The 22,069-nt window shown below is 35.5% G+C and overlaps 1 protein-coding gene across 1 annotated transcript in view; it reads left to right on the forward strand.

Moving 5' to 3' along the window:
• DNAH7 (dynein axonemal heavy chain 7) overlaps window positions 1-22,069 on the forward strand; it is a 248,143-nt gene that overhangs the window by 154,582 nt on the left and 71,492 nt on the right. Inside the window, exons 44-48 of the mRNA XM_089915967.1 lie at window positions 1,377-1,723; window positions 3,300-3,480; window positions 5,894-6,079; window positions 10,837-11,000; window positions 20,655-20,809. Coding sequence (XP_089772093.1) covers window positions 1,377-1,723; window positions 3,300-3,480; window positions 5,894-6,079; window positions 10,837-11,000; window positions 20,655-20,809 — 1,033 coding nt within the window. The remainder of the gene's footprint in view (window positions 1-1,376; window positions 1,724-3,299; window positions 3,481-5,893; window positions 6,080-10,836; window positions 11,001-20,654; window positions 20,810-22,069) is intronic.

The following is a 22,069-nucleotide window of genomic DNA, read 5'->3' on the forward strand; positions in this document are numbered from 1 at the left end:
AGGTAAGGGAGAAAGTGTTAGATCCTTTCATCACACCTTACTCCAAAATAGATTTCAGATTGAAATTTAAATATAAATAGTTATATTACTATAAAAATGGTTGAAAATGTAGGTCAGATGTTAATAATCTTGGAATGTAAACTAGAACCTAGGATTTCTTTGGTATAAGAAATCAGGAACAAAAAAACAGTAGGCAATATTGTTCGTAATGTATATGCTCTCTTTTGTATTTTTCATAAATAATAAAAAATTTTTAAAGTACTGAATTTTAGTACCTAAAAACCAACACATTTTGTTTGATATAAACACCATGGACAGAACTTTAGAAACGCTGAGGAAAAACTTTTCAACTATATGGTAAACAAGATATTAATATGCTTCTATGTGAAAAGCTCTTACAAATCAATAACAAGCTTTAAGTTAAGATAGTAAATGGTATAAAGAAGTACTAATTCACAAAGGAGGAAATACAAATAGTCAATAAACATATGAATACAAAGTGTCAATAAACATATCATTCCTTATTTGTATTTAAAGAAATACAGATCAAAATAAAATTTCTTTGGCCTGTCAGAATGCCTACCAGTGTTGCTAAGGGTGTAGGTAGTAAAGCAGCAGGCACCCTTCTGCTTTCTGGAGGGCAGTTTGTCAGTATTTGTCAAAAGCTTTAAAACGATAAAAGACATTAAGACTTTAATTCAATACGGCAACTGTAATAGTAAAAAAGAGAAAAAGGCACAGATAGGGTATGAGAGTTATGGTTCTTATCTATGCATTGGAAGGCTATCTATACAGCCATTAAAAATGATGCAAATGTTTACTAGCATGAGCGGATGTCGCTATGTATTGTGATTGAAATAGAACAGATTTTAAAACAGCGTGTATGTTAAGTATACTATGATTCCATTGGTTAAAATACAGCATATACACTGGTTTATAGCATATACATATGAAAAAGATATAGAGGAATATAAAGGAAAATGTTTACAAGAGCTAACTATATATAGTTGGTTTATAGGAGACACTCATATGTATAATTTCTCTGTGTTTTTCTGTTTGCATCTATGACATTTATAGCTTTTCAGAAGCAACAAAACTCTTACTTTGTGACAGCCAAACTCTCTTTCTTGTGTCTTTGAAGCAGATTTCATGTCATAAGTAATCTCATATAGGGTATCTTCCCGTTACTCTTTTTTGTCTGTAACTTTTCCTTTGGGATAAACTTCTCAACACTTCTTGACACAATTCTTTCACTTTCACCATTTCTACCCAATGAACGGTGAGTTTCTATCTTATGACTTAGTTTGAAAATAGGAATGGATTACAAGTCATATGTAAACAATTCTTTTTTAATAATAGCATGTTATTATTTCAAGGACATTACAGTGGTAAAATCCATGAAGAGTCCTCCTGCTGGTGTCAAGCTTGTTATGGAAGCTGTATGCATCTTGAAAGGCATCAAAGCTGACAAAATCCCTGACCCAACGGGTTCAGGGAAAAAAATTGAGGATTTCTGGGGTCCCGCCAAAAGACTTCTTGGTGACATTCGATTTCTACAGTCACTTCATGAATATGACAAGGACAATATTCCTCCAGCTTACATGAACATCATAAGAAAAAATTATATTCCAAATCCAGATTTTGTTCCAGAGAAGATTAGAAATGCTTCCACAGCAGCCGAAGGTCTGTGCAAATGGGTCATAGCAATGGATTCATATGACAAGTAAGTACTAACAAAAAGAAAATGAACTGGTGTGTTTTATTTTCAGGTTTGGCCACTTAAATAATATAAAGAGCTACATAGGTGAGAGGGTCCTCAGAAAATCCTGTCTAATGCCTGTTATATGACATATTTACTGGAGGCAAGACTATACCAACTAAATAGTATAATACAATGATACTTCAACTTTTTGGACTCAGGAACCCTTTATATTCTTAAAAATTATTGCAGACCCCAAAACCTTTTTTATCTACCATATTAGAAATTAAAACTGAGAATTTTAAAAAATATTTACTTCATTTTTAAATAGCAATAAAAAACTCCACATGTTTACATAAGTAACTTTTTTTTATCCACATTTCCAAAAAAAGTTGTGAGAAAAGTGGTGGTGTTTCATATTTTTGCACATCTCTTTACTGTGTGCTTTAAAAGACAGCTTGACTCTCAGATCTGCTTCTTCATTCAATCTGTTGTGGGATATATTGTTTTGATTGAAGTATATGAGGAAAATGCAGCCTCACACAGATGTTTAGTTGCACAAGGAGGACCTCTTGGAGTCCCTGAAGGGGAGGGGACATGTCTTGGACCACATTTTGAAAACCACCCTTAACATTTATTCTTTGTTTAGACAAATAGCCTTTTTTGATGATTGTATGAGAAATACTTATATACAAAACAGAGTAAAAAATTTTGGTTATTTCTTCAAAACAGGAACTATTACTGGATGTCTTTCAAACTCATAAACAGTTTGAATCATTGTACGTATATATTACAGACTATGTATATTTTGGACCATGATATATTACGTTAATGATAAATTTTAATTTAATGTTTTATCATTTATTTAGAAATATAACATGACTTAATCCCATTTTCCAGATAAAAGAATTTAGATCCATCCTTTTTCCTACATAATCCCTTTTATTACCAACATACATTTTTATAAGATAGCTGGTTTTAGTTATGGATATATTCTGAAATTTGAGAAAAGTACAATATAAAGACAGGAGTGTCATTCTTAGATGTATTTAATAAAACTGGAAGAGAAAAAAAAGAGTTGGGGAACTGAGGAAGTGGGCGGGCACACACAAAATCATTTTAACTATTTTGAGATGAAAATAAAATAACCCATTTAATTATTTAAAATAATAAAAATTTTTAAGAAATGAAAGAGTAAAATGATGTAAATAAAATACCCTTCTTCTCATCATAATTAAGCCTTAACGAATTAGGCTAGTTTCCACAAACACTCCTCTATTTTACATGTATATGCTTATTCTCCTTTTCCAAAATCACCGAAATTGACATTGGTGACAACTGAATATTTTATTTTGGGTAAAAAAATTACTTATTTGAAAACATTATGTGTATTTGATATCTATTTTAATAGTCATGTTTTATGTGCTGAGATCGGATTTGACTGATTCCTAAATGAAATATAAAATATAGAAATCAGTATAGGTTATACATGAAGATGTGTTTTGAGTTATAGTAAGGATATTAGAAAAGTAAATTCAGTGATAGAAAGTACACTAGAATATTAAACATGTATTTAATTTTCCAATTTTACTTTTGGCAGAGTGGCAAAAATAGTAGCTCCCAAAAAGATAAAACTGGCTGCAGCTGAAGGGGAGCTTAAAATTGCCATGGATGGTCTCAGAAAGAAGCAGTCAGTGCTTCGGGAAGTTCAGGACAAGCTGACCAAGCTTCAGGACACACTCGAACTAAATAAACAAAAGAAGGCTGACTTGGAAAACCAGGTATAGGATAATACAGACAAATATGGGCAAATCCTCAATTATTCTAAATAAAAATGATGTTCATGCTGGCACAAACACAGCAATCCTGTTTTCTTCCTGGTCAGTGGTTGGCAAACAGTGGACCACAGGCCAAGTCCACCATTGTCAGTTTTTGTACAGCCCACAAGCTAATAATGGTTTTGACATTTTTAAATGATTATATATTAAATGATTATATAAGTACCTATATAATATCCTCATTTTTGCCTCTAGGTCCACAGAGCCTAAAATATTTACCTTCTGGCTCTTTACCCCACAAAAAGAAAAAAATTGTCAATAATCTCTGTTGTAGATTACTAGAATATTGAGCTAGATTATTTACATCATTCTTCATTATAAGTGAGAAAATGGAGAACCAAAATGTTAAGTGACTTAGGTTATATAAGAGTTAATAACTGATTTTCTTTGCTGTACACCTGAAACTAACACAACATTGTTAATCAACTATACTCCAATAAAAATTATTTTTTTTAAAAAAAGAGTTAATGGCAGAGCTGAGATTAGAACTCAATACCCAGAACCATAGTGTGTCCACTGAAAATGTTTTTAAGACTAAAATCATTGCTCTTAGATAGTGATACCATTTGCAAAAATTAATTGCTAGTGTCTGATTATGTTCCAGAAAAAAGTCAAAACATTTTATAACAGTTAACATTTATTGCGTGCTTATATGCAAGGCACTGTTGTTCTGAGAGCAATGTATATTATCTCATTGATTCTCACAAAAGCTTTCTGAGGGAGGTAATCTTTTTGAACCATTTTGTAATAACTGAAGCACAGAAAAGTTAAGCAACTTACTCATGGTCAATGAAGCTTCTAAGCTAAGATACAAACCCAGGCAATCTGACTCTAATAGCTATGCTCTTTCTCACTGTACTAGACTGCTTTTTTCTGTAGGATATGTGCACAAATTCTGTATGTGTGCAATATGTGACATTGTGCTAATCTTAAAAATGTGACCTATTATTAGGCATGGGTTCCAAGTGATCAGTTTTAGTTTAAATAATATAACTAAAAAATGGGTATGTGGTTGCTCACTGTAAACATTTTTCAACTGTGTTGTATGTTTGAAATAACTTTTCATAATAAAATGTTGGAAAATTATGGTAATGTAAATTGAATGCATGCATATATGAGTATTAAAAATCTTTTGGAAGAGAAATTTTGGCTAAAATATTTTTACTTGGTGGTTTCTGATGGCAACTTTATTATAGTCCAAGGCCTGATTCATCATTTTAATACTGTTGAAAGAAGAATGGGTGAAGAAAGAAACTAGGAAGCAAAAGATATTAAAGGAGGGAAAATTAAGAGAGAAAGGTTTTTATTTAGGAAGTATCAAAAATATTACCAATTACATACCTTCTGCTTTTTTTAAACCTATCTTTAGATAAACTGATACAGTATTTTATATCTTTTAATCTAAAAGCATTTAATATAAATATTAATAGCATAAGAAAAAGTATAAGACAAATTCTTATCCCAAAATAATCTAAATGTCTCTGCTTTTATCAGTTATTTACTTCCTCTGTTCATGTAAATTATTTCATTTTGAACTTTAAGATAACCTTTACTTAATCTTGTCATCTTCTAAGAATAATGATGCTAAGTCACTTAAAATTAATCAAAATAATTCAGGTATTCTGTCGGAATATTGCTATTGCATGGGTTGAAATAGCTTTTCCCAAAGTTTGCCATATTCATAATTACCCTTCCTCTTTTTTAAAATAACATTGCTTAATTATGTATAATCAAACTTGGTTGACAGTCTTCTGCACAAAGTAGGCTGTCACCTATTGATTGATGTCCTAATTTAAGGTTAATTGCAAGTGTCTGAGTAGGTTGACACAATTTAACAACTTGAAAATTGTGCTTTGTAAGTAAGCATAAATTATTAAAACTTTTAAACATTTAACCTTTAAAATTATCATTAAATCAAACACAAGTTAAATGAGGGGAAAACGTTCATAGAATATTTAAAATAAAATGCATTTAGATTATTAAAATGGAGGGGAAACGTCTATATTTGCAAGAGGATGTCCTTTATTACTTAATTAACTTTCAGTGTCTCATACGGTAGCTCATTTCCTTTAATAGAGCTATTCTTTGCATTATATGATAAATATCTGTTACAAATTTCACAAATTATATTAAAGTACACACTTTATTATGAAAAATGTTCTAAAAGGTCATGGACTTGCCGGTCTTCATAGTTAGATATTGCACATTTTTCTTTTAGAGTGTTAAAAAAAATAAATTCCAGGCGTATTTGTAATGTAAAAATTTATCCCTGAGGGTGAAATCTTGCAGAAATTTAAATAATTTTTTAACTTATTCTCCTTGTAGATGTTGATAAAAGTTTACTTTTATTTTTGAGGTTGACCTGTGTAGCAAAAAGCTAGAACGAGCTGAAAAGTTGATTGGAGGCCTTGGGGGTGAGAAAACTCGCTGGAGCCAAACAGCTCTGGAGCTGGGGCAGCTGTACATCAACCTGACAGGGGACATCCTCATTTCCTCAGGGGTCGTCGCTTACCTCGGGGCCTTTACATCTAACTATCGACAGGTAGGGAATACTCATCGACCTCTAGGGTCTCTTCCTGACCCTCCCATTACAATCAACATTAATCTTGGGGTTTTTTGTTTGTTTGTTTGTTTGGATTTTTTGGTAAGTATGAGGGAGAAAAATGTTTTCAAGTGATTTCTAGTTGTGTATTTTAATTATTCAATAAATTAGCTTGGTAGCCAAAAAAGTGCTATGTCAAATACTCTTCTAATTGTTTTAGAAACAAAAAGTTCTACTTTAGAACGTAATGTGAAATGGTAGGCTCTAATGATAAAATTTCAGTTCTTAAACAAGTATAAAGGTATCAGGATATTTTGGGGAGCTGGGGGGTGTTTAGTCAACTACTCTCTATGAATCTCAATAATCATTTCCAAATGACTTGAGAAACTGAAACTTTATGGGAGGAAAAGATGAACCTACCTAAAACCCAATTGATAAGTGGCTTCTTTCCTAAGAAAATAAATAGCAGGTTCCCTGCTTCGAATTCCCACCCCTTTGACGGATTCTGCCTCCTTGATCCAACTCCTAACCCCTACTTCTTCTCCCAGCTTTTTTGTTCCACTGCTCAGTCCCTTTCTCAATGACACCCAGCACATTTTTCAACTCTCTCTAGGAGTACAACCCAGGACATGGCCCTGTCAAAGCAGGAGGAGAGATTTAGAAAAATTAAAAGGAGAAGAAGGCAGTGAAAATAAAGAGAAGAGAGAAATTTGAAACACTTGCCAATAGCTTCTGGTGTCAACGGAGGAGAGAAAGAGTAAATGAAAACCCACTTCTGTGTGTGGCTTTATCAAGTTTTACAAAGCATTCACTTTGCCCGTGGTCTCAGTTGAGCTTCACTTGAATTCAGGGCTTTCGCTTAAGTAGGGTTGATTCTTGGTGGCCACTGTTTTGGTTTGCTTGTTTGCTTTTAACCAAACTAGTTTAAAATCCTCACATTGATCATGCTTCTGTCTTTATCTTTTGGTTCTGGTAGCCCTTGTCCTGGTGCATGACTTTCATATTCTTCTTAGCTTTCTGTCTTCATTTGTGTCTGAATGACTGTCTGCAGTTATGGCATTGACATCTTGTAGTTCAGATAATTAACTTTTAACATGACACTATTTACCTAGTCATAGACTTGTTTGCTCGACATTTTCAGAGACTGAGGCTTATGAAGATTAAGAAAACTGCTCAGAACCACACAGCTGGTTAATGACAGAGCAGAAATGAGACTTGTTGTCACCTGAATCCTAATTTAGCCCTCTTTCTACTCTTCGATGTCAACTTGGAAGGATGGAAGTGGTACCTGCAGAGCCTCCTACACTCCTCTGTTGGTTCCCAACATACCCCCGGGTGTCCGCACTGGCTCCTGTTGAGCATTCCAGTGCCATGCTGGAAGTCACCAGCCAGGGCCACTCCTCCCAACCCAGCCCTCTCTGACGACTCCTTCCAAAGCACTGCATCTTGCTTGACTCCCCGGTCACCTGCTTCCACCAGAATGGGCGCTGCCAGTTAGACCCCACTACACAAATGCTTCAAGGAAACATTGAGGCTTGAACTGAGACCTTGAAGTTTATGGACAGAAGCAAAGCAACACTAAACTAGACACAAGCTCCAAGCAAAGCTCATAACTCCTTCTGTGAACTTCTGTGCACTGTCCCCACCCCCGATTCAAGAGGACACCTTATCCCGTCCCATCTAAGAAGACTTGAAGGCAATTGTATCCCTTCCTTGCTTTACTGTAGCAACCTAGGCTTTTACTTAACTAATCTCTAACGTCATCGTTCCTTCCTTTGAATTCATTCTCTGAATCCTGCTCTGTAATCATCTCTTTTATCTATTTCTCCTGGGTCAGGGCAGCTGGTAGTTTACGCCCCATCAAGTTTCCCATTCGATTCTAAGCACGAGGGTAATAGTGGCAACTTCAGTGCTCTGCCCAGATCCCCACCTGGTTTCCTGTGCGTTCACGTCCAACAACCAGCACCTGTGGCTTTTTTGGTAGACTTCCCTTGGGTTCTTAGAACTCACTTTGCGCAGTGCTTGGAGAGCTAAAATTGGCTGGGAATTTACTGCCCTCTGAGGCTGGCCTCAATGAAAGACTGACAGAGGTGAGAGCCTGAAGTTCTGTCTCCCGTCCTCTGGTTGGAACAAATGCAAGGAATAACTTACACCCCCTGTAGGAATAAGGTGTAACCACCTGTGCAGAACTTTGGCTGATCTCTCACCTTTTACTGGCTTTTTCCTGGTCGTTATACTGCTTCTCCTAGTATCCCTTCCTTAATAAATCATTTCAGATAAATCTTCATGTCAGAGTCTGCTACTGGGAAACCCAAGTAAGACAAAAAGGCTTTAAAACAATCTTGGTTTTTTCCTAACATCAAAGTCTCTGGATACCAAGAGCCTGCAGTAAGTAGCTAGATTCCCTCCCTCTAAGCTTGAGTCTGAGTAGTTGTCAATTATTCATCAACCCCTTTGTAGAGTTTCTGGCACTCCTCATAATAAAATGTAGAAAATTTCCATTCTCCTAGCATAACTGGGCCCACAGTATTCGATTGTAATGCCCATGCCTATCTCCAAAACAAAATCCTACAAAGCTGTAAGGACATACAAGCCCTGGAGTTGAATTACTTTGAACTTTCTAAGGGACCTTTTCCTACCAATAATCAAAGTCAAAACTGCTTTGGTGGTGGTAGTTACTTTCACCAAGATGGCGCCCTTAGTGGTCAGTTTTCCATTTCCACCAACTATCTTACCACCTGATTACCAGCCAAGATCCTTGGCTTGTCTTTTGAGATGCTTGTTCAGAGGCCCTCATGTTCATTTCACTTATTCTCTGCTGCTACACCCTTACAGATGTATAATTGCCCGCTTAAATTTCTAAGCCAGAGTTCATCTGTGATAACATACTACACCTATCAACTATAGATAGCATTCCACAGCAACTATGGCTTTCGTTTTCCCTACTTCTTCCCTGTATCACTGGCTACGATGCCCATACCAGCATCAAGCTGTATCTGAGAAAACCTTCAGACATCCCCACAAAAGTCTTCAGGCCAACGAAAAATCAAAAACATGCCCATAGGAACTGTGTACTAGGAGCCAGAATCAAACTGGAAATGCTGCCTTCTCCTCCACCCTATATAGCCATGCCATCTGTCCTGGTGCCAACAACCAAACCAAGTAAAAACCCAGATGATAGTCATTAAGTACTCGTGAGTGTGCTGTCTTAACTCAGTTTTGAATCATGGTTAACAACTCTGAATTCCCTTCTGTGGGCAGTTTGCTAAGCCCTCACGCGAACCATTTCCCTTTTCAGGCTCTAATAGTCCTGGGTTACAGTAGGCACATATCCAACTTCCAGAGGCCCCCATATACCTAACACCCAAGGACGGCCCCTTCTTCCCGGTGCCTGTGGAACTATTCAAAGGACCCAGTCATCAGGAAGCCCTGGAAACCTAGCTAACTCCACCCCACTCTGCTTGATGTTTATAAACTGCCCCCTACAGTTCCACCTTGCTGTTACTCTGTGTCCAGGTGCAGCCTCCTGTGTATCAGCTTTCTCTCATTTGGAGCTGTAAGTAACAAAGAGTTCTGCCTCTCATCTATAGGAGTGTCTTTGTGTTATGGCCCACCTTCCAAGGAAGCTTTAATCATACCTAAGATCATATAATTATGAGACAGAAGCCTGGCAGACAATGCCTTAATCAAAATAAAAATGTCATCCATAAATGGACAGTTTGAAATCATGTGCCACTGATGAGATGCAATGAGAAGAACACAGTATCATTTCTGTGATATTCCTGCCAAAGGTGCATAACCTAAATTGACTCATGACAGAATACCACACAGACCCAGCTGTGGGGCATTCTACAGAATAACCGGCTAATCAAGGTCATGAAGATCATCAGCTGTCCCCAAACTGTCATAGCCTTTCATGTGCAAACCAAAGGGAGTGTTGGTCCAACCTACTCAGCAGGAACCCGAGGGAGACGGTAGTACCCACCATGCCCTCTCAGCTAGTTCCACTTGGTACACACGGCATCCTCATTTGCCCACGGACTGGTGTCAACACCACATATATCCACCTTCTCCTTGCCCCTTTCTAACCTATTTTCTCTCCAGTCATGTCTTTCACTGTTTATGAACCCTTTGATCTATAACCTCAATTTGGACCTTGATTTCTGATTTTCTGAGTGAACCTAAGCTTGAAGTACGCTTCTGGTTCCTGAGCATCCTAGCAAACTGTGCCCCAGGTGGGGTATCCAAAACTCCAGTATGTGCCCTGATCCTTATTGGTGCCTAATAACCCTGCTCTGGTCCCTCCCCCAGGACATGTGAGAGCCAGGCACAAATGTTTTCTGTGTCCCCTACTGGTTCAAATTGGATTTACTTTTATACCACAATATTGTAGTAAGGTGTGCTGATACTTATAATTTAAAGAAAATGTGTAGAAAAACATGGTGATCTCCATGTATTTGTTAACAGAAGCTTTGGAATCATAATTGGCAATTATTTTTTCCAGATACAAAGTTCTGATTTCACTAGTAAGTGATCTATCTAAATTTTATCTTAACATTATATATAATTTTCATTTGAATACATAGTAGAGCTTCTAAATTATGATTTTATTTTGAAAAATATGATGAACACAAATCATTTTTGAGGTAGAGTTTCAACAATGCTTTGTAGACTCAGAGCATAGTTGAGGAGTTTACAAGGTATCCATTTGGTAACCTCCAACCTCATTTTTATATCTTTCTGTGTATGTCTTAAAGAACCAAATCAAGGAGTGGACAAATTTGTGCAAAGGAAGAGGTATCCCCTGCTCAGATGATTATTCCCTTATGAGTATTCTGGGAGAAGCAGTGACAATTCGAGCCTGGAATATTGCTGGATTACCTTCTGACTCATTTTCTATTGATAACGGGATCATCATAACGTAAGGAAAATATTTCTCACAAATGATCTCTATCAGTCAGTGGATTTATTTATCTGTGTACCTTTTTAACACAGCTAGTAAACTTTTATAGTATTGAAAAATGTTTTACTTAACTAATTAGCTAAAATAAATATGGATAATCACTTCCTTCTCCAACTAATGTCAGGGTAGTTGAGCATTGGAGACAGTAGTAAACAAAGTAAAAACCCCAGATGACTTTTGCTTAATTTTTAATCAATTTTTAGCAAATAGAACAAAACCCTGCCATAAGTAAGTGAAGTCCAAATTTTTTATTCCCATAAAACACAGGGTTTTATTATTATAGGTTAGTGAAACATGCAGGGATAGGTTTGTGTTGGTGATGTCTTATTCCCTGCTGGGTGTGCAACCACCTTAAATGATATGGATACATTTCTGGGTCCTGGGCTGATTGGGGCTTTTAAAAGAGTGGTGCTATTCCTGGAATCTCCTGGTTAGTAGATAAATCCCATGGAGATTGGGCCGGGAGGATACTGGAGGCTCATCCAGCCTTACCTTTCCTCAAGTTGTTGCCTCCTAGAAGCCAAGGACTTCACTCTGTCCTAGTGTGAGGATGATCATTGATTGTGTTATTTTCAAGGTCACATTACTATGGGCCTTCTATCACTGGGCCAATCTTTTTGGAGGTTTTAGCATGTTAGAAATAGCACAGGGAAACCATCAGGAAACGTTCAGTTCTGTGTTACATCACTATTTTGAGTAGTTGTTACTTTACTACTGAAAAAGTAATTGATATGACGGGTACTTAAAGTAAAAATGGTTGAGGCATGTAAATTTTTTAAAGTAGAATTAACCACTATGTGTAAAAACCATATTATTAAATTTTTTGTTTGTAACATTTATGAAAATTATTCTACAAATTAAAATTCTGGTGAACAAATTTCTTTACTGCTCAGCAAATGATCCTGACATATGGATTTCTATAGCATTTATTTACTGAACAATTCTAAAAGGATTTGAAGCATGTGCAGCTTGAATATAACATAAAATAGGATAAAATCTGATAAGACCACCTAGGGATATTAAAGAGGTAGTTACTATTAGGTACTTGAGACAAGCTAATCCTTGCAGTTGGGTCCTGAATTAAGCTCACAGCTTTGCGATAACCAAGGTAAAAAAGAAAAGCTGTGTCACACAGTTCTTATTTTTCAATCAAGCAAATCATACTCAGAAAAACAAACTTTTCTGGGAACTAAACTTACATTTAATTATTTTGTTGATTGGGAGATGAGATTATCAAGCTTTTCTTTGGTGGACTAAAATTAAGCCCTGGGTACTCTTGCTCTGATAATCTACATTAATCCAGAAGAAAAATTATAGAATCTAGATAAGTGATAAATATGTGCATTAGTTTGCAACTAAAACAGATGTTTAAGTACCTTTAAGAAGTATAGGATGGCAGCTAGTTCGTTTTCTAAATACTTAACAAGTAGGTGGCAAACAGTTTGCGTAGACATTTAATGTGAGAATACACATTGGACATTGACAATATGGGAGGTTTCTGAAAGTTTAGAAGTCTATCTTTTGGAAGCCTCATATATTGTTGGTGGGAATGTACATTGGTACAGCCACTATGGAGAACAGTATGGAGATTCCTCAAAAAAGTAAGAAGAGTACTACCATATGATCCAGCCATTCCACTTCTGGGTATTTATCTGAAGAAAACAAAAACACTAATTAGAAAAGATATGTGCATCCCTATGTTCATCACAGCATTATTTATACTATCCAACAATATGGAAGTAACCCAAATGTCTCTCAACAGATGAAGGGCTAAAGATGTGGTGTATATGTGAGATGAAATACTACTCAGCCATAAAAAAGATGAAATCTTGCCACTCGTAACAACATGGATGGACCTTGAGGGTGTTATGCTAAGTGAAATAAGTCAGATGGAAAAAAACAAATACTGTATGCTTTCGCTCCAATGTGAAATATTAAATAAATAGATAGATAGATAAATAATAAACAAAACAAAACAAAGCAAACATGTAGATACAGAGAGCAGAGTAGTAGTTACCAGAGGGGAGGGGATGGGGGTGTGGGAGGAGGGTGAAATGGGTAAAGGGGATCAAAGATCTGGTAATGAATGGAAACTAAACCTTCGGTGGTGGGCGTGCTGTAGAAGTCAAAATATAATATTGTACAAATAATAATAATTAATGATAATAAAATTTTATTTTAAAAATTTCAATAGAAAAAGAAGTCCACCTTTTACTTTTGTCCAGCTGGACCAATTAACTTCAGCTAACATAATAGCCCAATTTTGTTGTTGTTGTTGTTGCTATTGTTTCCCTCTCAGAAAAAAAAGCTTTGATCTTCCCAAACAATTGTGAATATACTTGGTCATGTCCCACATAGTAGTAGTTATGTCTTTATTGTTTTGATTTGCGATTTATATACTTTTGTTCTACCTAGGAGGACATCTATAATGTATTCCTATAACTCCATTTATCCAGCGGAGGCTGATATACTTCTTATATTCTAGCAAATAAATGTACCCTTTCTTTTGGGTCCAGTCATATTTCAATAATACTGGAACTGTTGATGAATATTTCTGCTTTTAAGATTCCATACCTTTCAGTGATCTTTTTCAAGACAAACTTCCATTTCAGGAGAGATTGAGGTAGAAAATGGTTTTAATGAGCCATAACCCCTAAATGTTTGCTATTTGTTTGTAAAAGTGTTGAAGCATTAGCAAGAAGTTATGGTAGCAACCTTACTAAGTAGGAAATATTAACATTTTTCATTCTTGGCTTTTTTTTCAATGATTTTGGTAATCTTATACTGAGAGGTTTCAGTAAATAGGTTAAGGTGATCATTTTGAAGTATCAAATAAGTATCGTACTTATTTGCTAGTGTGTTCTTCCTTCCCCAGAGATACTTGCTTGATAATGATAATACCTAATATGGAGCACTTACTAAGGACCTGAGCCTGTGCTAAATGCTTTTCACATACTATCTCAGCTGAGGGAAGAGTCAGTAATTTAGGGAACTGGAAGAATATGTAAAATTTGAACAAGTTAGAACATAATTAACTTTTGGAGCTACTGACACTTGATGTTTCCTTAGCTAATCAGAATTTCAAGGGCTAGTGATAACATTAAATGTAATTGGATTCTATCTAAACATTTCACAGGGAAAGTATTGGGATTGTTTAACAACTTGGTAAGTAGATCAGACCTATACCTAATATAACTCTGCTTTTAAAAAATGTTTTAAGTTTTCATTTTTATAGGAGTCAGATAAATCAGGTTTATTTCAGCAACAGTAATAACTGAGAGGAACACCCACCTTTCTTTGTCTGTTTTTATCTAATTGTGTGTGTGCGTGTGTGTGTGTGTGTGTGTGTGTGTAAAGAGGAAAATACCACAACTCTTTGAAATGCTCCACTGCTATATATCCAAATTCCATCCTTCCATGCAGACTACAGTGAACATGTATTATCATGTTAGAAGTCTGTATTTTTCAAAAATACAGAAGAGCACCAAATATTTATCCTCTCTAGACAATAGCAAAAGAACAAACACTATCAAAACTTGGAGTGCTGGGTGCTATAATAATTCAGTTTCCACTTGAGAAACTATGGGAGCTATGATCTTCAAAAGCAAACATTGTGGACTGAAGCCACAACATTGTCCTGTTTTTGAATCAAAAAGATGTTATCTTGAGGGTGTTGTTTGAAGAAAATTAATTTGATGCAATTGTTAACTGGGTATTGAACAGTATCTCTCTTCCAACTTTTTTCTTCTTTTTCAAAATTGTTTTGTCTAGTTTTTACTTCTCAATATAAATTTTAGAATATCCACAGAAGATTCTGCTAAGATTTCGGTAGGGACTGCAGAATCTATAGATCAAAATTTGGGAAGAATTGACAACTTAGTAGGTCTTCTAATCCATGAACACAGTATATCTCTCCATTTATTTAGATCTTCTTTGATCTTTGTTGGAAGATCTTATCTATGAATTCAATTTTAAGATACTTATAGGACATCCAAGTTATCTATTCTCAAGTGAGTTTTGGTAGTTTCTGTCTTTCAAGAAATTGGTCCATTTCAACTAAGTTGCCAAATTTATGGGCATAAGGTTGTTTGTAGCATTCCCTTAACATCCTATTAATGTCTGCAGGGTCTGTGATAATTTTCTCTATCATTCCTTATATTGGTAATTTGTACCTTCTTTGTTTAGCTACAGTTTGATAAATTTTGTAGATCCTATCTAAGAACAAGCCTTTTATTGCTTTTCTCCTTTTTTATTTTTTTGGTTTTTGTTTTGTTTGGTTGCTTGATTTTCAATTTCATTGATTTCTCATTTAATATTAACTGTTTCTTTTCTTTTGCTTGCTTTTGACCTAAATTGCTCTTCTTTTTCTGATATAAGAGGGAAGCTTAAGTTACTGGTTTTAGATTTTTTTTCTTTTCTAATCTATGCATTTTAATGCTATATATTTTCCATTAAGTACTGCTTTAGCTGCATAGCACAAATTTTGATATGGTGTATTTTTACTTTCATTTCCTTTAAAATATTTTCTGGTTTCTCTTGAGACTTTTTTGAACCATAGGTTATTTTAAAAATGTATTGTTTGATTTCCAAATACTTGAGAATTTTTAAGCTTTCTTTTTGTTATTTGTTTTTTAATTTTTAACTTAATTCCATTACGTTCAGAGAGCATACGTTATCTGATTCCAGGTGCTTTAAATTTATTACAATTTGTTTTATGGCATAAATATGGTCTATGTGAATGTTCCCTGTGCAATTGACATATTATGGGATGGAGACTTCTTTAAATGTCAGGTTGAGTTGTTTGAGAGTGTTGTTCATATCTTCCATATCGTTGCTAATATTCCATCTACTTGTTTCTTCATTTCTATCAGTTTTAGCTTCCTGTATTTTGGAGCTCACTTGTTGGATGCATATGCATTTAAGATTGCCGTGTATTATTGATTAACTGACCCTTTTATCATTATGTATTATTTCTTTTTATCCCGGATAATTTTTCTTGTTCTGCAGCCTCCTTTTTTCTGATATTACTATAGCCAGTCCAGCTTTCTTTTGATTAGTGTTTGCATGGTATCTTTTACCATCATTTTACTTTTAATATAAATATGTTGTTATATTTGAAGTGGGTACCTTGTGGATAGCATACAGTTTGACCTTGTATTTTTCTAGTCTGATGATCTCTCTCCTTCAGTTAGTAAATTTAGACAACTTTATACTTGATATGGTTGATATCATTGAAATTAGATCTGACATTTTATTATTTTTCTGTTTTTACATTTGGTTTTTGTTGCCCTGTTCCTCATTTCTTATTCTTTTAGATTATTTGAATAATCCACCATTTTTAGTATCACACTTTAATTTATCTATTTTTTACTATAATACTTTGGATTATTTTTTAGTACAATTTTTCACAATCTACCTAGAGATAGGTTACCACTTCAGTTAAAATGTAGAAGACTTGTAACCATACAAGTCCCCTATACCCTCCTCTGATTAGATTATCATAGTCATATGTATTATGTCTGCATACATTGAAACTCTGCCCCCCAGACACACAATGATAATATTTTGTCTTAGTATTTATGTATGCTTTAAAGAACTTAAGAGGGGGAAAATAGCCTATTATATTTATCATTTTTTGATCTTCTTTTATTTCTAAAGTTCACTGTGGCATCATTTCCCTTAAGGGTGAAGAACTTTAGCATCTGTTTAGAGCAGATTTGCTGGCAAATAATTTTCTAGTTTCCTTCATTTGAGAATACTTTTTATTTTGCCTTTATTCTTGAAGGATATGTTTGGTGGACGTAGAATTCTGGGTTGACATTTCTACTCTGTTCTGGCTCCATGATTTCTGATGTAAAATCTGCAGTCTTTTGAATAATTTTCATCCAAATGTAATATATCGTTTTTCTCTGCTGCTTTTTTAAAAATATTTTTTCTGGGTTTTCCTGGTGGCGCAGTGGTTAAGAGTCCGCCTGCCAATGCTGGGGACACGGGTTCGTGCCCCGGTCCGGGAAGATCCCACATGCTGCAGAGCAGCTGGGCCCGTGAGCCGTGGCCGCTGAGCCTGCGCGTCCGCAGCCTGTGCTCCGCAATGGGAGAGGCCACAACAGTGAGAGGCCTGCAAAAAAAAAAAAAAAAAAAATTTTTTTCTTTGGTTTTCAGCAGTTTGATTATAATGAGGTTGGGTGTGGGTGGGGTTTTTTTGGTTTTTTGGTTTCTCCTTTTTAAGGATTGAGTTTTGTGAAGTTGTAAATTTATGTGTTTCATTGAATTTGGGAAAGTTTCAACCATTTTTTCAAATATCTTTTCTACACCAATCTCTTTCTCCTTCTTTCTGGGCCCCAGTGACATGAATGTTAAAGCTTTTAATATTTTCTCACAGGTCTTTGAGACCCTGTTCTTTTTTTTTTCCAATCTTTTTTTCTCTTTATTATTCAAATTGGATTATTTTTTTCACGGGTCATCAAGTTCACTGATTGTTTCCTCTGTTGTCTCCTTTCTGTTGTTGAGTCCTTACAGTAAAGTTTTTATTTCAGGTATCATATTTTTCATTTCTAAAATTTTCATTTGGTTCTTGTTAAACTTTCTATTTCTCTGTTGATAACACCTCTCTTTCCATTTATTTCAAAAAATATTCACTGTTACCAAATAAAGAGTTGTTATAATAACTGCTTAAAGGTATTTTTCTAGTAAATCTAACATCTTACTTTTTCTTTAAGAATTAGTCACATTCTGGTTCTTTGTATATCAAGTAATTTTGGACTGAATCCTGTTATAGCAGCCTGAGCAGATTATGACACCCCTCAGACTCTATGCACAACAGAGGCCCCTTTTCCCAGCTCTTCTGTACAGAGAGATGGATTTTCACTCAGTGTTTTAGGTGACTGAATTACCACTGCTCTGCCATGGTAATATAGTTCTGGCTGGGTTGACCTGGGGGTAGGGACAAAAGAGAGAACAGAGAGATTCCCCCCACCCCCACTCTCTGGCTCACACATGATCATTTTCTCCATCTTCTACTTTGAGTTTTTGCTACCTGTGCCTGCTGCACAGTTCCCCCCATTAGGCCTGTTCTCAGACCAAAGCCAGAAGATAAGGAGAAAACACACATGCGCACACACACAAGAAAGTCACCACCTGCTTATTGGTCATTACTCAAATTGTCACTTTTTTCCCATTCACTTCTTATTACTTACTTTTTAGAATCTGCAAGTAGTTGATTTTTGTATTTTATCCTAAAGTTTTCATTGTAATCAGTGACAACGGTAGGCTATAGTGGATTTTACCCAGTTTGGTCAACACCAGAAGTCCTTTCCTCTAATTTTGAGATGGTGTTCTTTGGACCAGTCTTCTCTATGCGGGGATAATCTCTTATAAAATATCCATTTTTAGAATGAGTTAACTTGTATGGTGTTTGTCAGATGTTCTTTTTGCTGTTCCCACTCCAGTGGATCGTCATATGCAAGCTTTATTTGATCTAGGAAAAGAGGAAAAAGAAGAATCAGCATGGACCCGTCCCTCAAAGAATATACAATTTAGTTGGGTGATGCAGCTAATAAATTATAGAATTACCATAATAGAATATTATCATTATATGAAAGTACCATAAATATAATATGGATGAATGGCTAAAGAAGTTCAGTGAGAAAAGAGATCAAGACAGGCTTTGTGAACTGCATAGCATTTGAATTGAACTTGAAATGTGAGTAGTACTTGAACATGAAAGGATGGGGAAGAAGGGCATTTTGGACAAAGAAACAGCATGAACAGGGGTATTGTGGCTAAAAAAAATGTGGAAGCAACAGAAAGAAGAGTGAGTCATTTCAGTTTCTTTAGGAAAGCATAAATGCTGTCTAAAGCTCACATAATCCTCCAACCTTAAAAATATTTCTAAAATGTAACAGAATGAAACTTTTACATATAAGTTTTGTTTCTGATTTCCCTCTTACTCCCTTTAGTTTCTTATGGATATGGTTCCCTTTTTATTAGTTGTTTGCATCTACTCTTTTAGTCTCATTTTTTCCTAAATATAATTAATATTATAAAATGAATTCTGTCCCCCCACCCCCTACAAAATCATATGTTGAAGATATAACCCACTGTGTGATTATATCTGGAGACAAGGCCTCAAGGAGGTAATTAAGGTTAAATGAGGTCATAAGGGTAGAGCCCTCATCCAGTAGGACTGGTGTCCTTGTAAGAAAAGGAAGAGACACTAGGGATCTGCGTACAGAGCAAAGGCCACTCGAGGGCACAAGAGGGCTGTGTTGTCCGCAAGCCAAGGAGGGAGACCTCTGCCAGCACCTTGATATTGAACTTCCAGCCTCCAGAATTGTTAGAAGACAAATTTCTGCTGTTTGACAGTCTGTGGTGGTTTGTTATGGCAGCCCAAGCTCACTAATACATTATGTAACGCTTATATTGGAGGACTGTGGTTCCTTTCATTTGGGACAAATGAAATACGATGAAATACTAAATTTGTGTTGTAATGAGATGGAATCGAATAGATTATCCTGATTCATCCCCAGCTTTTTTTTTTTTTTTTTGCCCCAGTCACCTTTTATTTTCTCCTCCTGTTCTTCTGATGCTTGGCATGAATTTGCTGTGCTCACTTTTGGAAGAGTATGACAGTATCTTTAGGAAACTGGCCAAAATTATGACTTGTGTTTACTGAAACTTCTGAGAGGAAGAAAAAGAGCAGTGATCTTAATGCTGATTACATTTCACAGCAGATAGAAAGCTCTGTGGTTGGATACCATGTCATGATGGCAGATACTGGTTAACTCTTTGTGACCCAACAACTCCCTGGGCAGTAAACTGGGCGCCTTGTGTTGGTTCACTGCTCTTGTTCTTATCCTAAAAGGGAGATGTGAGTGAGAATAAAGCAGTAAGTATGAGCTCTCTCATACTGCAAAAACCCTGACTTTCATAGAATATATTTCTGTTCATAAGAAGCTCGCAACCTCTAGGCAAGTATGTAGTAAACTACGTATGTGACATTAAATATACAGCTATTTGAAACAATTACTGGGTCAACAATTGTGTTAACACTTAAGGATCGATGGCTATTATGAAGATTAGATGATATAAAATTTTGCTTCTCACCGTTATTTTAGACCACTGTATCTTTAATGGTCTAGATTTCAAATAGAGATTTGATGTCTCCATCCTTTCTCTTTCCCTCTTGTGCAAATGACAGCAGACAGAAGTTGAGGAAATGAAGTGGCTTGCCCAAGGTCACAGAATTAATTAATGGCAGGGCCTAGTGAAGAATTGGAGTTTCCTGATTTCTAGTACTCTTGATGGTTATCATTGTGGCTTAATTAGCAAGAGCAGCAAACATTTTCAAAAATATAATTTAACATTTAGAGAATTGTAATTTTCTAAAGGAGTAAAAGAACTTGTGTTAAGTTTGCCAGATGGCTTTTGTAGTTGCCGTTCTAGTAGCCTTCTCAATTTAAATGTTTCTGCTTCAAGAACACAGTTTCTCAAAACAAGCTAAAAAGTAAAATAATACTATAAAGTTTAAACTGTAAGAAAGTGATGCATGCCTCTTAAATAGCAGAGAGACAGATCATGGCTTGACCAGCATTGTCTTTCTTTCCCTTTCAGGAACGCAAGAAGGTGGCCTCTGATGATAGATCCTCAAGGTCAGGCTAATAAATGGATCAAGAACATGGAAAAAACCAATAGTCTTCACCTAATTAAATTAAGTGACCCTGACTATGCCAGGACTCTGGAAAATTGCATCCAGTTTGGCACCCCTGGTATGTACTTGAATAACAAGCATACATTACAGAATTGCCTGGAGAGGGCACAATTAACCCAAAATGATGTAGGGCTTTTTTTTTTTTCTTTTGAAGATATTTGTGTCAGACTCATCTTAAATGATTACTTTGTTAATATCTTTTGTTATTTATTGGTAATGAATCAAGTGAGAACTTTAGAGATTATAGTTCTAACAGGTTAGGATGCTTTCTTTGTCTCAAGATTCATTTGGGATACGTCTTCTAATTTAGCTGTTTTAATTTTTGTCTGTTGTTTGCCATTCTTTAGTTCTCATTATAGCTCCACTTCTGCAATTAAAAGGGCCACTTGATGTGCCAAAAGTATTTTAACACAATATTAGTCCAACTATCTCTTTGTTCTTCTCTCGACTTATCCTACAAAAGTGGCAGAGAAGTGAGCGCACATTTTACGTGGCTGACTATTATGTGCCATTTACAATGGAGAGATTAAGAACATGACGAGAATTTTTCAGTGAAGCTCTATGCACAGGTCACATTTGTCAAAACAAAAACCAAAATGCTTATGATTTAAGTATGTTGGGCTTATTAGTCACATTTTAAATTCATGTTACCTATCAAATTTTGACTCTTTACTTAACCAAGTAAATTGCCAACATTATGAAAGGACAATATATTTAGCCCCAGGACAAGTTTGGCAAATCCCAGTTGCTAATAGAACGAGTGTTACATGGAAGAATCAAAAGAGATATACCAAATAGACTTACAGACAGTTTATTTTTGCATATTAATAATGAGTTAGCCTTTAAAATATTAATTACAATTTTAGGCTTGGTTTGGGTGAGCATGAAATGAAAAAAACTATGTCTACCTACAAAATGTTGTGTTTATATATATGGGCACACAGACACACAAATAGTATTTCATTCATCCAACTGGTGTTCTTGGAGTATAGTATAATGATATGGAGTTACCAAAAAAGGGACAACCTGCTCTCTACTATCAAATATCTTGCTTGTTAAATGGGCAGGATCAGACAATATATGTAACTGTTATAAAAATAGAAAGTGGACATACTTCACTAACCCTTCTTAGGACCACTGTGCACTTCTGGAATCAGAGTACCTGCCTCTGTTACTTAGTACTTGGTTGCAGTGACCTTTCTGAGACTCTGTTTCCCCATTTATACTTTGACCATATAGTGTGAGGAAGAAATGAGTTACTGTAATTTGGGTACTTACGACAGTGTCTGATAAGCTCAATTTATATTTTTTGTTTGGG

This window comes from Delphinapterus leucas, chromosome 8 (assembly GCF_059928025.1).
Source record: "Delphinapterus leucas isolate spDelLeu-1000000601 "Yukka" chromosome 8, BTC_Dleu_Yukka2, whole genome shotgun sequence".
NCBI lineage: Eukaryota > Metazoa > Chordata > Mammalia > Artiodactyla > Monodontidae > Delphinapterus > Delphinapterus leucas.